Here is an 18,225-nt window from a genome sequence, read left to right as displayed (position 1 = left end):
AGTTGCAGGATAGAACATAACCTTTGCTTTCTTCGAGGTTTTACAGGGATACCATGATCCAACCCACGTGGACCACTGCAAAGGAGTCCAAGAACAAAGAAATCCTACACCAAGAAGTTTGTAGCAACGAACCACAGCCCAACCCCTTTTCAATAGAAAAGGAACCTGAAGTCTGACATGGGGAAGATGGTTCTCCAGGACGTAGTCTACCATTTTCTTGGTCTATAGCTGTCCACGTGGGTCAGGTCATGGTGCCCCTGCAAAACCTCTGACAAAACAAGTTATTTCCTATTTGGCAACTTATTGTCTTTATATCAGTGCAAAAGTGTTAATATGCTTAAAGGTCAGAGCCTTGAGAACAAGCTCTTTCATTTACCAGACAGGCTAAAGGCAACATTGTTTTACAAAAGGTGCAGAGCCAGCAAGGCTAAGCCTAGAAGACAGGGTACAGGGTTAAAGACAAAAGAACAGATCTAATATGGAGTCAGGTTTGTTCTTTTCTATTAGAGTAACATCTAGTTATATGTTTTAAGTTTACAAGAATAAAGTTTAGCCTTTTCCCATTTAAAATTCTGCAATTCAGGAGCATTAAGTGCACTCATAATGCTGTGAGACCGACACCACTCTTTGGTTTCAGACTATTTCCTTCCGCAAAGTAAAAACTTGTATTCAAAGCACAGCCCACATCCTCCCTCCCCCAGCCTGAGAAAAACCCCAATCCCCTTTCTCTTTCTGTGTCTTTACCTATCCTAGAAGTTCCCTGTTAATGAAATCATATAAAAGGTGGCTTTTTGTGTGTGCCCACATAACTTAAGAGGGGACTGGTGATTTTTTTGTGTGTGTTTACATGAATTAGCATGTTTGTATTTTGAAAGGAAAAATCCAGATGAATTAAAGATAATATGTACAAAATAAAGCCCTTTTAATAACTCTGTGCATCATCTGGGGGTAGGCACTGCTGTTCTAATTATGAAACCAGAGCCAAAAGGGAGATGCTTAGCTCTTCCTGTGGTGAAACAAATCAAACAAAACCAAAGAACAAACAAAGGCCAAGAAAGACAGCTGGAAAGCCAAACCACAACGTGGAAAAAGCTTTCCTCATGACCCAAGGTCAGAGAATGATTTCATATCCCTGTGGGCCAAAAACCTCATGAAACCCAGTGTTCTAAAAAGAAACAGAACACACACACAGGCAGTTCCAATGAGAGGCAGTGCAGGTGGCCAGTGTGCTCGAGATGCTCAACCTCTCAGGTGAGGACACAGGCAGACGGACACACTGTGGAGGCAGCACTGGTCACCATCGCACTGGCAGGTCTTTAGCCTGGTGACAACGTGAGGAGGCATAGGCCCCAGCAGGCCCCTTGGAGGGAAGAGTGAACAGACGCTCCTCTCCGGGGGAACAGTGTGCAGGACGCATCAAAGGGCCACAGGTGCATCACTTCCCCAGCGGTACTGATCCTTAGAGATGATCCCACCATAGTGTTTGCACAACTTTCAAAGATTTTTTTTTTCTTCATTAACATGAATACCGCATAATATGTCATCAAGGCATTTTCAGAAGTGATCTGCCCTGGGTCCTAAAAATACACACACATGAATACACACATATACACGTAAACATATGCACACATTCGTACAGGAAAGAGACAGACAGGCTGAAACACAGAGAGGCAGAGGGAGAGAGAGAAACAGAGAGAGACAAGACAGACAGAGAAGAACTGAGAGAAAGAGAAAGAATGAACACTGGAGCTGGGAATGTGTGGAAGTCATGCACGTTTTCACAAGTCAGTCTACATGTCAGAACCTGGTCCCAATGTCCATCCACCCTGCAGGGGAGGGTGTGGGGATCACACAAGGATGTGTGCCCAGAAGGCAAACAAGCAGGGAGACACTGTGGGGCAGCTCACCCTAGAGGCCCAGCTGAGACACTGAGCCTGAATCTGAATATGACAGAATGACTTAGGAGGTTGTATGCCAGAGTGGACAATTTCAGAATTGTATTTAATTTCAACCTGGGGACAGGGAGCTGGGAAGCAGGCGACAAGAAGGGTGACTTTCCCCATTCCTCAGGGCAGACCCCAGCCTGTGTAGGGTGTGCTCTGTGCTCTGCCAGCCCTGTGTGGTGTCCTTCATTCGCTAGGTCTGTGCACGAGCTCCCTGTGGTCCCAGCCCATGGGGGTGACATATGCAGTGGACATTTATGTGTCTATAGACTTATGGCTTACCTAGGAATCAGGGGCCTGAATGATGCCCTCTGCACTGATGGGGGACTGGGGAGACACTGAAAGGCACGTGGCTTGTCCAGGGTGACAGCACTGCTGACGGGGGAGCCGGGTCTGAACCCAGCTGTGTCCTCAGAGGTGTGTCCAGAGCTGGTGCCCTGGCTGCATCCAGGTCTCCCCAGGGCTAAGGGCTGAGCTGAGTTGGTGTCACTGTGTGTGGACATGGCATGGGGTGGGAAGTGAGACATCGGCAGCCCAGAAATGCCCTTGGGGAGCTTTGTGTCAGGAGGAAGCTTGGGGAAGGGGACCCCAGGAAGTGACCTCACAATAGAGCTCAACAGAACTTGGAACCTAGTTCCAAGTTCCAAGACACCGACTTTGTAGAGGAGCTCCCTACTCAGCTCACTTGGTTGGTAAACAGTGCAACCCAGAGATGTTCTGCTGCATCCCAACACCCAAGGCGCGGCCTGTGGAATGCTTGCAACAAGGGACTGTATCATCGGTGCTGACACTGGGTGAATCTTCACCCCAGGCGCCTCTTGCCTTTTGGCCAGAGGGACCCAAAGGTAACACAGGGAGTCCTAGGGCAGGCTTACCGAGGCCGTGCGACCACTCAGATCCCACCTGGGTAGCCCCACAGCCCTTTCCTGGCTGGTGCAGATGGGGCCGTCATGTTGGGGTGGGAGGGTCCTGCCTCAAGCAAGAGCAGGCTGAGGAAGAGTCAGAGGCCTGTGAGGGCCGTCACGTCCACAACCCGGGTCCAAGAAGGCTGGCTGGGATGTGGAGAGCCAGGGCAGGGCCCTGCTGCCTGAGGTGGAGCCCATGCCCTCTGGGTGTGTCTCTTCCCTCCCGGGTGACTGAGCTGACCAAGGTCCCAGTCTGATGTGGCAGCAGAGGGTCGAGGGAGCAGAAGCAGGGTGTGGTCCTGGCCAGGCAGGGCTCTGAGACTTCCGGGCCAGGGTGGCCGCTGGTCACTATCATTGCAGAGCCAGACACCACAGGAGCTGGTGGACAAGGACACCCATTCCACATCCCCGAGTGAGGGGCTGGTGTGCCACACTTCTGAGGGCCAGCACAGGCTCCGGGTGGATCTGGACATGGAGGTGTCCCCACTACCACGGCCCATATGTGAACAGGGCAGGCCTCCTGCCCAGACAACACCCAGGCCTCTCACCAGGGTCATGCCCGGGGCTGACGGGCAGCTCAGCACACCCAGCTCCGACCTGGAGCACCGTGCCCTCCTCCCTATGAGTCAGGTGGAGGACCAGGAGCCAACAGAGGCCTAGCCCGAAGGTGAGAAGGGCAGGGCTGGGTGCCTGTGTGTAGGTGAGGGAGGGCCGAGGGCTGGGCCACACAGGGAGGCATCCCCAGAGGCTGCTGTTGGGACCAGAGCAAAGACTGGCTTCAGACCACCTGTCTGGAAGAATTCAGTCACAGAACACATCCTGTGGGCACTTCCTGTGTGACACGTGTCTGAAAAGCTCTGGGAAGTTTTCTGTTCTTGAAAAGGCACATGGAAAGGGATGCACGGGGGAAATTGTTTTTCTGTCACAGCTTGAGCATTTCCACAAGACTGAAAGCTCTCTCCAAGTCTAACAGTTACAGATCCAGAGCAGGCGGGGTAGGGGAAGATGCCAGAGACCAAACAAAGGACGATCTGGGCCCACCAGGAGACCCCAAGCTCCGGCTTGCAGCTCCCACTGCTCCTCCAGAAACTACACCTGGAATGCTGGGCAACGGAGAACCAGTTCAGGCATCACCACCCCGTAGGGCTGAGCACCCTCTGCCCCCAGCCACACCTTCTTCTCCAAATTCCCACGGTCAATCCCCTCCCCCACCCAAAGTTGACTTCCCTTCCCTGGAGTTGTTTTCGTTTGGTTTTTCTTTAGTTTCCTTTGTTTCTTTCACATCTTCTATGATATCCTTTATTTTTATGTTTTTAGTTTCTTGCAATAAAATATAGACTTTTTCCCTTTTGGACTGTGCAATTCAGGAGGATTAGGTGCATTCACAATGCTGTGCGACCATCACTACTATCTAGTTTCTCACTATTTCTTTCCTCAAAGTAAAATCCTGGATCCAAAGCACACACTCTGCTTCCTTCCTCCCCAGTCCCTGACAACCCCAAGTCCTCTTCCTCTCTGCCTGTTTTTACCTCTCCTGGATATTCCCTATGAGTGAAACCATGTGAAAGGTGGCTTTTTTCTGCCAGCCCACGTGGTTTAAGTGGGGGATGGTGAATTATTTTTGTTTTCACTTGAAATAGCACTTTTCACTTTGCCTCCCCCTAGGAGCTTCCTAAGTAAGAACATACCCGAAACAGGCTCGCACACACATTTTTGTCTGAGGATCTGCTTCCTGGGGAGCTCAGCCTGAGACAATCCCTACAGATCTTAACACAGCACTCACGTATTAACGCTGGCTTTTTGCTTTCTTCTATATATGTGATCTCATCGATGAAGTCACAAGTGATTTTAGGGAAGGAACTACACTTATTGCGTCATCAGTTTTCCTCATCGTCTCCTGAGCAGCACAGAATTTTATATAGGACGGGGAGTGTGAGTCAACTTTTCAGTGCCAAAGTTTTCCATTATATTGCAAGTTTTCATTTCTACCACCTGGAGTTCAGGAAACTAATGAGTTTACTGAAATGCATGTAAAATATGTAAATACTATTCATATAAGGTATGTCATTATTGGAGCCCAAGCTCCTGGTTTTGGATGTACATCATTTTTGTACATATCCACCAAAGGGGAGGTCAGCTGGGAGAAGACAGCCTATACTTTCAGGAGTCAATGACTGAACATAACGTGCAGGCTTATCCTTTTGAACTGGAAGATTGAAGGGTATCTGGCTGTTATTTATAGCAGTTCACAATGTCACTGAGTCAGAGGGACCTCGGGACCATCTGCTGTCTGACCTTCTTCTACCCAGTTGGTAAATTGCAAAGAGGTCAATATAGTCTTAACATTTCAAGTAAGAACGTGAAAACACTTCTTGGTAAACCAGATGAAGAAATAACCAAGTGGAAAAGGGTCTCCCATCAGATTCTATGCCCATTTTCCTGGATCCTCTGTGTGTTAAGATCTCTGTGCTTTGGAGATGGATGACATGGGCCCCACCTCCATCATCGTTAATTAGTATTAGAAAAGTCACTCCTCTTCCAACCTCAGCTTCCTTATCTGTCAAAGAGGGAAAAAGTAAAGGCACCAACTTCATAAAGGGCTTGTGAGGGATAAAGTAAATGAAGTAATTACTGAGAATTGTGCCCAGTATGGTCTTGGGCACCTCCAACCCCCACTGTCATCATTATCACAGCAGGGACTCTCAGTATGTGCATAAGAAGTGGGGTGTGAGCGACTGGATTGGTTTCCATCTCCCCTGAGGCCTGCCTTGGGGGCAGAATCTGCTTCCCTAGGTTCTAGGGATGAAATTCTCCTGGTTAGCTTGCTCCCAGGAGGCTTGTGTGGTGTGGTCAGGGGTCTGGGGGTATGGCAGTGACAGAGGCAGGTGTATGGGACCTGCCCAGTATACTCTGCTCTGGTCATCTTGCTCCCATCTCCCATTCAGACAAGCCTGGAGTCTGCGAACAAAATTCTTCAACTTCCTGCTTATGAAAATGCTAAGGAGGAATGCATAAAGGCTATCGGTCCCTTTAAAGGGACGGCTCCATTGACTGAATATATAAAATTCTGTCAGAGAGTGGGAACAGAAAGTTTTAAGACCAATATGATGTTGCAAGCCATGGCAGGATTGGAATTAGGAAAAACTTTTCAAGGCAAATGTTTTAATTGTGGAAAAATTGATCATACAAAAAAGGAATGAAGAAATACAGAACAAAAGGCTGCACCAGAAAATTTTATGAGAAATAAGAAGGAAAAATCTCCTGGAGTCTGTCCAAGATGTGAAAAAGGAAATCAGTGGGCAAACCAATGTTGGTCTGTGTTGCATAAGGATGGGACAATGCTTCAGGAAAGCTTCAATAGGGACTTGCTCCCAGCCCCGTGACAAAAGGGAGCGTTCCCTGTACATGCCAGTGCGAACAAAGATTACAGCACAATGTCATGGAATTATCCCCAGAAACCGCAGGGAGTGCCTCCATCGATATCCCCTGTTTAAATTCACTTATTCTTATGCCAGGAGAGGAACCATCATTAATAGAAACAGAAATGTATGGACCTCTTCCTCCTGGGACAGTGGGCCTGTTATTAGGAGGATCGAGTTTAACTTCTCAAGGTGTCCGGGTTCATACTGGGGTGACAGATAGTGACTATGCAGGAGAAATTAAGATTATGATGTCATCTACAAAGCCATGAAAAGCAGAAAAAGGAAATAAAACTGCTCAGCTGCCGCTACTGCCATACTACCCTGCAGGTGTCGGCAACAATGTGCGAGGAAACGAAGGATTTGGAAGTACAGGAAAGGTGGGAGTGTTTTCAACCAAAAAGATTCTGGATTCACATCCTGTCTATAATGTGAAAATACAAGAAAAATCTTTCAGAGGCTTAATTGATTCTGAAGCGGACATTTCTATCATTAGTTCTACTCACTGCCGAGTCGATGGCCAACACAGCCAGCAAATATTGATGTTGTGGGTGTAGGGAGAACCCAGGGATTAAAATGTAGCAGTCTGATCCTTGAATGTCGAGGCCCTGATGGTCAGACAACTAAGATACAACTTTATATTGCTGACTTGCTGATAAATCTATGGGGGAAAGACTTATTAAAACAATGGAAAGCTAAAATTTACATTCCTCTTCCAATCTAGACAAATAAGCCAAGCAATGATGGCACATCAAGGCTACCTGCCTGCTATAGGATTGGGGAAAATCAATCAAGGAATGTTAAGCCCAATAGAGCCTAAAATAAATAAAAACAAAAGATATCCCATGTTCCTGGATTGGAAGAATCAATATTGTTAAAATGGTCACACTGCCCAAGGCAATCTACAGATTTAATGCAATCCCTATCATATTACCCAGGACATATTTCACAGAACTACAGCAAATCATAATAAAATTTATATGGAAGCACAAAAGACCTAGAATTGACAAAGCATCACTGAAGAAAAAGAAAGAAGCTGGAGGAAAAACCCTCCCAGACTTCAGACAATACTATAGAGCTACAGTATTCAAAACAGCATGGTATTGGTACAAAAACAGACATATGGACCAATGGAACAGAATAGAGAGCCCAGAAATGAACCCACACACTTTTATTAACTAATCTTCAACAACGGAGGCAAGAACGTACAATGGAACAGACAGCCTCTTCAGCAAATGGTGTTGAGAATACTGGACAACAGCATGTAAAGCAATGAAGCTAGAACACTCCCTTACACCATACACAAAAATAATCTCAAAATGGATCAAAGACTTAAACATAAGACAAGATACAATAAACCTCCTAGAAGAAAACCTAGGCAATGCATTGTCTGACATACATCTCAAAAATATTCTCCTAGGGCAGTCTACCCAAGCAATAGAAATAAAAGCAAGAATAAACAAATGGGACCTAATTAAACCTACAAGCTTCTGCACAGCAAAGGAAAGCATAAGCAAAACAAAATGAAAACCTACGGAATGGCAGAAACTTTTTGCAATGATGAAACCGACAAAAGCTTGATCTCCAGAATATACAAGCAGCTCATACGGCTTAATATAAAAAAAAAAAAAATCCAAAACTCAGCAGAAGACATAAACAACCAATTCTCCAAGGAAGAAATACAAATGATCAATAGACACATGAAAAAATGCTCAATTTCACTAATTATCAGAGAAATGCAAATCAAAACTACAATGAGGTATCACCTCACACCAGCCAGAATGGCCATCATTCAAAAGTCCACAAATGACAAATGTTGGAGAGGCTGCGGAGAAAAGGGAATCCTCCTACACTGCTGGTGGGAATGCAGATTTGTGCGGCCAGTGTGGAAAACAGTATTGAGATTCCTCAAAAGACTAGGAATCGACTTACCATGTGACCCAGGAATCCCACTCCTGGGCGTATATCCAGAAGGAACCCTATTTCGAAAAGAAACTTACACCCCTATGTTCATAGCAGCACTCTTTACAATAGCCCAGACAGGGAAATAGCCTAAATGCCCATCAACATATGAGTGGATAAAGAAAATGTGGTATATTTATACAATGGAATACTAATCAGCCATAAATAGGACAACATCATGCCATTTGCAGCAATATGGATATTCCTGTAGAATGTCATTCTAAGCGAAGTAATCCAGAAAGAGACAGAAAAATACCATATGAGATCACTCATATGTGGAATCTAAAAAGAAAAGAATAGGACAAATGAGTGTAAATACAGAACAGAAACAGACTCATGAACAAAGATTGCAAACTTCTGGCTGCCAGGAAGGGGGGGTGGGAAGGGATAGACGGGGAGTTTGAAATTTGTAGATACTGACAGGTATATATAGAATAGATAAACAAGAACATACTGTATCGCACAGGGAAATATATACAAGATCTTGTGGTAGCTCACAGTGAAAGAGAATGTGACAATGAATATATGCATGTTCATGTATAACTGAAAAATTGTGCTCTATACTGGAAATTAACACAACATCGTAAATGACTATAACTCAGGAAAATAAAATTTAAAATAAAGAAAGAAGAATCAGATAACTAAATGCTTATCTAGCACACACTGAATTCTGCTTCGGGGAAGGGAGTGGTATTCAGCATTTAATCTGAAATTGTAAATACTCCTGAATAGAAACAAAACACATAGGCTCATGGAAACTCATCTTAGTAGTGAGAAGAATCCAGTTAAGCCTCTTCATTTTACAGGAGGGGAGACTGGGTCCCGGCATCTGTCCATCTGGCAATCAGCAGCAAAACTCTCCTAGTCCTCATGTCTTGCACTATATCAAAAACCAACAGATCTGTACTAGTCCTATATTCATAAAAGTCACTTCTGCATTTTTCCAACAGTAGGTAATCTAAGTGTCTTGCAAAATACTTCCCAAAGAGTCAGGAAATCACACCAGTTTACTGAAATACAAAAATATTTAGTTACATATTAAAACAGCTTGAACTTTATTCTCTCTATTTAAAAAGTGACATGTCAAATCAATGTTTTGATATTTTAAAACCTATTAAGAGTACAGAAAAAAATCAAAATTTTCTTCAATCACAAAAGAGATAAGGTTATTCCCTGAAAATATTTAATGTTGATTGTTCTAAATTAATGGTTCTGGTCATATTCCTACAAATTTAAAAGTTCTAGTGGATGGTTACATGGCAATACGAATTCTGAGTTGTAAAAATACACATTCTATGTAAATAAACTTCAAGGTTGTCTGCTTAAGACACTTTAGTCCCTATCTTACTAGAATGACATTAATTTCATGAAAACTTCATACTGCACTAACCAAGTCTGTCTGGTCTTCCTCATAAATTCCTGATGTAGGATGAGGCTGCCGCCACAAACTGCCTCAGCTTGAAATTAACACCCAAGGTGAAGCAGCGGATACACATATGTATTCATGATGTCACCTCCTTTCACAGGTCTGGGCCCTTTACTGCCTGAACGGGGGTGAAGTCACCACCCGTGGCAGTGAGGGAAGTGCGGCTCTTCCAGGTCTCACCTGGGCTTCACTGACTGTTTCGCCACAGACTGTCTTCAATGATTCAAAAGCTCTCAAGGTTTTTACACCATGCAATGCTAAATAAAGACATTTCTGCAGACAGAGCCCTTTCTCAGACTTAAACCTTTTTCACATACACTCAGCAAGGGGGAAAAAGAAACATGACTCTGCAAAATCTCTGAGCCTCACTGCTCACATGAGTAGAACGGCCTCAGCACACGAGGACTCTTCACATTGCAGGGTGACAACAAAACAAAGCCACCCACAGCAACAGGCACTCCCAGAGAGAGGGAGCAGAGGACCGGGGGCTTAGAAAGCTGGAACCTCCTCCCAGAGACAGCAGAGACGATGACGGCAAGGGATAAACACAGTGGGGGGAACACTGACGGGAGGGACCTCAGGTCAGAATCAAGCCCAGGAAAGGGGGAACAGAGACATCTAGACCTGATCTCCTCTATCACATCTCAGGCTGCCTCTTCCCTCTCCAGTAGCTGAGACCCCACGGAAACCACTTGAACGGTCTGAGGAAGAATGATGAACACTTCTTCAAGAACCATCAGATTCATTGGGTACAAAGAGTGCACCCAGGTTCAGTGCGCGCGGCTTCAGTGGTGGTTTATAAATGTTCTCTGCACCACTTGGTGGTGGTGGGGGATGGAATAAATCAGGGAAAAGGAAATTTATGGCATTTCCTCATCTAATACACATCTACTACCAGAGGCTTTCTCCTTGGAGGGAATAATCCATAAAAAAAATAAATAAAAACTCATGCATCAAAAATCACCTGGCAGCTCTGTGTCCCACCTGGATCTCCGCATTCTATTATTACCTGTGCAAGCTCTGCGATATGACAGCTATGTCCTGAACCTTTTAAGGCAATTTCATTCATTAGGGGCCCAAAGGGTCAAAGTCATTCAGCGATCATTTGCAGGTCATCTCCTGAAAAAAATTCTTTGCTGTCTGCAGCTGCTAATGAACATAACCAAATCTAATTTCACTCAGTAAGAGACATTCGTCAACCAGGAAAAAAAGCAGCAGCCCCCAGGCCCTGAATCAGCTGTTAAAACTGACATCTGGGATTAACATCAGCAAATACACAGGATGAAAAGAACCCAGAAGTTCAAGGTCGATCTACCATGAAATGTTATGTATCTGTTCCAGAAATCAACCAATGACTGTAATCATTATCATTCAATAAGACTCAATAAGATCGATGCACATTCAGTAAAATCAGAAGAAAATGTCTCATGTGTGGGATTCTTGATGCAACGGATTTTATACTTTATTTAAACATTAGTCAAGCTTAACTCAGAGGGGACAATAACAAATTACTCCTGCTTGCTGAAGTACTGCCAACGAGCCCAAGACAGAGGCACGGGCAGAGCTTACCTGGGTAGTGTCTGTTGGCTGCCTCGGCAGGAAGTGAGCTGCCCTGGAACCTCTGAGCCCCAGCTTGGCAACCAGTCTCAGCAGGGTAGTGACAGATGACAGAGGCCGAACACAGCCCCTCAGGGTCAGCTGGTCGTTAAAATGAAAGTACAATGAGCAAAATTACGGCCCATCCTCATCCCAGACTGCAGTGACTAAGAATGATTTGGACAGTCTGATTACGTGGAAATGCCAATTTTTCCCCCAAAGGTCAAACCCACAGATCTCTAGTTTTGTTACAAATAGGAACATGCCACCTTTTCTGCTCTGCACGCCCGTGTCAAGGCTGGCAACACGGAAGAATCTCACGGTGCTCAAGGTTCCACTGAGGGACTGAGCCCACACGTGAAACAGGCCATCCAGTCCTTCTTTTAACCAAGAATCTAATGTGCGCTCTGTGGCAGGCTCTGGGCCAGATGCTGGCACTGCAGAGAGATGGATTGAGCAGGAAGGACCCCGAAATGAAAGTGTTTTAAATTAATACCACCTGAAGCAGGACCAGAATACCTTTCCACCTCCTTCACCCTACATTCATCTGGCCCACCTGGAATAAATATCTAACTGGCCTGCCTCCTTCTCAAAGGCGGCCACAGTTAGTAGCTACAACCTTTTGCTCTCCTCTCACTGGCAGTTCCACCCTGAGAACCTTACGCAGCCTCACGCCTGACAACCTGGGCTACAGTCTTCATCTGTATTCTTTAGCTCTGCGGGCCTCCAACTTTTTGGTCTTAGATCTCCCTGACACTCTGAAAAATCACTGAGGATCTCAAAGAGTGCTTTCGTGTGTGTGTGTGCAGGTTATACCTACAGATACTTACCATATTCAAGAGTAAAACCAGGGGAGAGGGATATGGCTCAGGGATAGAGCACAGGCTTAGCATGCAAGACGTCCTGGGTTCAATCCCCAGTACCTCCATTAAAAAAATGAAGAAAAATAGAGAAGGATTTAAAACTTCATGTATTCATTCCTATTAAAATAATAAGCCCATTAAATGTTAAGTTTTTATGAAGAATAACTATTTTCCAAAACAAAACACCAGAAGAGTGGCATCGTTTTACAGTTCTACAAATTTCCTTACCGTCTGGCTCAACACAAGTGAGCCGGGTCCCCACAAGCACTTCTGCCCTCCGTCTGCAGTGGTGTCGCACGTCGTGTAGCCCCCGGGAAGCTCCACTGTACCTTTCCAATGGACTGAAGGTGAGAGGCCAAGAACGCAGGACACCGTTCTCTGCAGGAAGCTGACAGCCCATCACCACCATGTGGGTCAGGGTCCCGGGTGGGTTCTCATCCTGGAGAAGTGCCCAATCTCACAGCTACCCTCCAGCCATCAGTCACGTGGATTTACAGACTTCTCTTTCAATACAACGTACTCAAGCTGCCATCATTTCCTTTTCTCATTCAGCTTAATAATTTTTATATGTTTTCTCTTTTCTTTTGCATTGATTTCTTCTCTTTCCCACTTTTATTTCTCTCTACTCCTTACGAAGCCAAATTAGGAAATGTAAGTCCATTCAAGAATCTCTTCTACATAGTGTGTACTATAGCTCGTCGTTAAACTTCTATCAGAGAATTTTGTTACTTCACTCTGACCCGTATTTATCCTAAGTAGCTGGCAGGCCCTCTGAGCTGACAGCTTCTTCCAGGAAAGAGCCCCATTTTAGTCCTTACTCTCAGAGCATTTATTAACAAGCATTTACGGAACATCTACAACATGCTAGATGATGGAGACACATGGACCGTGCCTCCCGCTCCCACCCCCAGGAGACAATCCCTGCAGGAGAAAAGCATGTCACAAGCATCTCAATCACAGAGGAAGACTGACAGACCCCACTGCGGGGCAGGCCCAGGAGAGGTTGTCCTTTGACTGAGTTTTTTTTTGTTTCCAGTGTTTTATAATTGAGATATAATTCACATATAATAAAACTCACCCACTTAAAGGGGTACAATTCAGCATCTTTCTGTATATTCACGGTTGTGAAGCCCTTACCAGAACACCCGATCACCCCAAAAGAAATCCCCTGTCCATTAGCAGTCACTCCCCATCCCCCTGTCCAGCCAGCCCCTCGCAAGCATCATCTGCCCTCTGCCTCTGCATGTGCCTATTCTGGACATTTCAGATCACTGAAATCAACAATATGTGGCCTTTTTTTTCTGGCTCCTTTTACTTATGCTGTTATTAATGGTCGTCCATTTCAAAGTGGTATTAGCATCTTATTTTTTTTAAAGGTTATAGTTTATTAGAAGGTGGCAAGTACTATCAAATAGAGAGGAGTATAAGGGGTGGGGTTTCAAAGGGAAAAGGGTGGGTTGAGCCGTCAGGGTGGACTTCCCAGAACAGGTGGCCTTTTTCATCTCCCCCTTCTTTTTTCTTTTTTATTCATTTTTATGTCTGAATAATATTCCACTACATGGAGATATTGTATTCTGTTCATCCACTCAGCAGCTACCTATGGACAAGGTCTGGAAGAATGAGTGTAAGAGGTTCCTAACGAGAATTTCATTCGAAGCAAAGGGCAAGATGTGCTTTAAAAGAGCCAACACACAGAGACACAAGGAAATCAGGGGCGTTTCTGAGCAAAGGGCATGCTTGCTTCGGCAGGACTACCGTGCAGGGCTGGGGCAGATATTGGCAGGAATCACGGTGAGGGAGTCACCTGAGAAGACTCCCCACTGCAAGCAGCTCAGCCAACTCTCCTCCCTCATCCTGTATTTTTAGAGCTGTGTTTCAAAGTTTTCTCTTATTTCAAGTAACAGCACTTTAACTACACATCTGATCATCTGCATCAGACCACCTTACCTCCAAGCCACAGAAAGTCATTCACTGACCGGAGCAGCTCCAGAACAAATGGTGATGGACCAGGGAGTCCTGAAGCATCCCGGCCTGCAGGCACAAACCGCCTCGTATTTCCGCATGTGCCCTGGTGATGTCCAGCAAGTAAAATACACAGAAATATCTCACTGCTGGTGCACAAGGTCTGCCCCAAAATTGCCCCAAAAGCATGCTGGCAAAGCACTACTCAAACCTCTCACTACAAAAAAAAAAAAAAAAAAACAACAACAAAAATAAAAAAAAAACAAAGCAAAGAAGGCAAATTTAGACTCTATAATTGAAAACCAGCAAACATCACTGCCAGTATCTGAGCTGGAATGGTCCTGACTTCGAAAAACACTGAGTAGTTATTTTTCAAAAGTGATAGACATAGAAGTATTTCATGTAGATGATATTACAGAAGGATTTTTCTTTTCAAAATTTCCAGTCGCAACATTAGCACAAGAATGTTTGTTTCAGCTTTAATATCTATCCTCTACTTTCTTAACTTTTAACCTATTATTTTATAAAAAGAGCTATGCTGCATATTATAAACCATCTGTTTGGATTCTGCAAGCAAGATCTTTACAAATTCACAATTTCAGAGCAACCTTTAATGATGCTTTGAGAGCTAGGGCCTGGGGCGCTCACTAACAGCTCTTTAAATACTGACAAGGATGTGCTATTAAGTAATGCAAAGGCTCAAATTCCGTGTCAACTCTGAAACCAAAGAAACTAAACCGAAGCCTTACTTTATCATTTCAGAATATTCCTATTCTTTTGAATATTAAATTTCTTTAAAGATAAGATATTTTTGAGAAAAACAGCAGCTATATTCAATTTCCTTTCACCAAGAAAGCAATCTTTATCAAGAAAAAAAACCCCTATGGAAATGCAAAAGACGGTGAATTTCTAGCTAAGTGAACATGCAGATCTCAACACACACATAAATCCTATCAGATCTCACTTGAAAGAGGTCAACAAAGTCCTGGGTTACCCTGGAATTTAGCTCTTCTGTTCCAAATATTGGCTGAGCTAAGACCATCACACAAGGCAGGGAAGGAGAGAAGCGGAAAGTCAGCCTGGCTACCGCCATCTGCTTTCTTCCAGCCACAAGGCCCTGCGAGGGCGGCCCCGCTAACAAGTGCTCCCCATAAGGAAATAATACAACCACACTGTCCCTGTTGTCCCCACGCAGCCCAGACGCCCCTCTCCCACTGGTCGCCTCCCAGCCTGTGAGTGGTCTTCTAATGACCCTCCCACTCTGTGGCACCCACCCCCTCCTCCGCTACACATACACACACACACACACACACACACACACACACTCTCTCTCTCTCTCTCTCTCTCTCTCTCTCTCTCTCTCTCTCTCTCTCTCTCTCTCGAAAGAGAGCGAGAGCGTGAGAGCGAGAGAGCGAGAGAGCAGGGACAGCTTTCTCAAAGCACAAATTTGATTACATGACTCCTCCACCGAAACACTTCGGAGGTTCGCTGGTACAGTTTTAACACCACCCCCGCCCCTTCCTCTCATTGCCCAGCCTCACCGCAGTACCCAGGTCCCCAGTGACCTCAGGGGCCCCCTGACCTGATGCCTAGCTACTTCCCACCTGCATCCAGGCTCATTTTGATTCTGTTTCTCAAGGAAACCTTCCCTGCCTCCAATCCCCGCACTTTGGTTTAGGTTTCCCTGCTGTGTTCCTAGAACATTCCAAGCTAAATCAACTTCTGACACTGCTAAGCTCGCAAGAAGCAAGTACATTTTGCTTACTACTGTCACTTCACCCCTCTCCCCTAGACACAGAGAAGTGCGTGTGTTATGAATAAATGAATGAAGGGGTGGGTCTCAAAGGGACAGACAGACTTGCTCTCACCGGTCCCGACCCCTTCTTTCTGTAGACCATCAGAAGCAAAACCAGGAGTACCTCTCCTGAGGGTCACTTCCTGCTGACAACTTTCACTGCCTCCTCTGTCAGTTGTAGTAAAAAACAAGCTCCTCCAAAGCCCTCCAACCCAGGCCCTCTCCAGTGTCCTCCCCAGCAGGGGCACCCTCCACCCTGGACTGCACAGGGCACTCTCCCCTAATCCCCACCCACAAGCCTCCAGGCCTCTGCCTGGCTGCTCCTGCCACCTGAGCCACCCTCTTGACCCATTCTCCTGGCTGATTCTGACTCTGTCCTCACAACTGAATGTAGAGTCCATTTCCTCTAGGATGTCCTCTCTGATAATGTCCTTTAGCTCTTGGCTGGGCTCCCTCTACAGCAGCACTGCATAATGACCAACTGGGTGTTTGTCCACCTGCTCCTTTGAGAACACAAACTCTTGAAGTCCACGTGGGAGTAAGGAGTGAGAGATAAGACGGGTGGGAGAAGCAAAAAGCAAAAATCACAGCCCAAGTCCCAAATTCAAGGATTCTTTCTCAGAAAAAAGAATAAAATATTTCATACGTGTGCAATTTGGCTACTATTTTTGTGGCTCGTGGAAAGCCAGAGCTTGGTGTTCTAGTCCAAAAACCAAGTTACATGCAAAGAAATGTATGTACTCATATCCAAAGGAAACCAAAGCTGCTCAACAACAGTTTGCAGTTAGAATCCAAAGGATCTTTGATAAAGGTAATTTCTCTCTGTCTCCTTTTTTTTTTGGCATCATATAGTTTTAGAAGTATTTGCATGACTAAGAGATGACTACAGCCCTTGATTCTGCACTGGAGCGTTTGGGACCAAGGAAGCCCAGATTACATTCACTGTGTAAATGCAATCACACCAACACACTGACAGGTGCCCTGGTGGTGGAGCTGAAGTTCCAAAGCAGACAACCTTAAATTCCAAGACAGCTCTAAGTAGAAAGTAAGACATGCAAAGTTCTGTACTCAATTTCATATGCTCTTTGGGCCATTAACTGATAGTGCATCTTGTCTAATGAAACCCAAAAATAAACTGTCAACGTCGATTTTCTCCATTTGATCATTTTATGCTAACATTGGATACCAAACCCTCACTCCATACGGAAATCTCAGGCCTAAGTTGCAGCAGTTACATCCCGCGGAAGAAAGCCGATCAAGGGAGAACTGGAGAGTTTCCCTTCAGAAGCTGCTAAGTCTGGTTTGCACCTGTACGTCATTTGCAACCACGTCATCGTCAAAGGAGTAAGACCTTACATCTGTGGGGCGAAAAGCACTGCGGTGCTTCCGAACCATCAAACAACACTGAGCTTTGTGAAACAGTTCTGAGGCAGTTAAATCACTTTTTCTGAAAGGATCCAAAACTGACCCACTTCACCATTCCAGGTACAACAGGGAGGTACCAGAATTAGTAGAGAAAACACGCCCTTGAAGTCTGACAAGGCCCTGCTTGAATCGTGCTACAGCATTTACTAGCCGCTAAATGGACCAATACTTAACCCCTCTGAGAAGGCTTGCCAATCTGCAAAAGGGGGCTGCCACCGCCCACCTGGGAGGCATGGCTGTGAATGCAACACCCAAGTAGGTTGGCCGACTGGTACCTGACACGGGGCCTGGCTAGTTTCCCTCCGCTGCCCTTCTCCCCATTTAAACTTGCACTGTTCCCCCGGTAAGGATCAAGTCCCCGGGACAGACTGCCCGATACTTCTGTGTATCCCTGGATACATGCCTTACACTTAGGAGGCCAGAAAAAGTACTGCCTCCTCCCTAGTCACTATCCGTGTTCTTAAGAGTTTCGTTTTTGTTTTTAAGACTACTAGGCAGGGAGAATATTCCAGAACTGTCCAACCACCATTCTCCAGGTTGGCTCCCCTCCCAACCCCCATCCCCTCTCACCTCAGATCCTCTGTCTGATCGCCTTTTCTACGTGGAAAGCGGAAAGTGAGTCCGCTGGGGTGGGGGCTCCCCAGGCCTCCCTCCCTCCCTCACAGGTGAGTGTGACTACCTTCTCCCCACTCCCAACTGCATTTCCAGCTTCTGAGGAGGTGTCCCGCCCAGATCTTGCAGCTTCTGCATCTTCCTGAGATGCACATGTGGCCACGACCCTCCCTTCTGATTTCTTCCTGGGCGGCAACGCCCCCCTCCCCGGAACCTTGAGGATAAATCGCATTGCTCTGAAAATCCCAAACGCCGCTGACTGACACACCAAAGCTGCATTGCCTGGGCTATCCTCCAGCCCAGACACAGCCCTGCCC

The 18,225-nt window shown here is 45.7% G+C and overlaps 1 protein-coding gene across 49 annotated transcripts in view; it reads right to left on the bottom strand.

Annotated features, from left to right (window-relative positions):
- The window catches only part of LOC123615475 (uncharacterized), a 166,525-nt gene that overhangs the window by 129,860 nt on the left and 18,440 nt on the right, over window positions 1-18,225 (bottom strand). For 36 of the 49 annotated variants that reach the window (XM_074358776.1, XM_074358777.1, XM_074358739.1 and 33 more), the window contains 4 exons: window positions 14,062-14,182; window positions 12,343-12,492; window positions 11,521-11,688; window positions 11,225-11,353 (listed from right to left, as the gene is read on the bottom strand). In XM_074358776.1, coding sequence (XP_074214877.1) covers window positions 11,225-11,353; window positions 11,521-11,688; window positions 12,343-12,492; window positions 14,062-14,182 — 568 coding nt within the window. Of the gene's footprint in view, window positions 1-486; window positions 9,240-11,224; window positions 11,354-11,520; window positions 11,689-12,081; window positions 12,175-12,342; window positions 12,554-14,061; window positions 14,183-18,225 lie in introns of those variants that run through there. The other 13 variants (XM_074358767.1, XM_074358770.1, XM_074358769.1 and 10 more) reach the window with 6 other exon arrangements.

This window comes from Camelus bactrianus, chromosome X (genome assembly GCF_048773025.1).
Source record: "Camelus bactrianus isolate YW-2024 breed Bactrian camel chromosome X, ASM4877302v1, whole genome shotgun sequence".
NCBI lineage: Eukaryota > Metazoa > Chordata > Mammalia > Artiodactyla > Camelidae > Camelus > Camelus bactrianus.
This window is presented reverse-complemented; position numbering and strand designations above follow the sequence as displayed.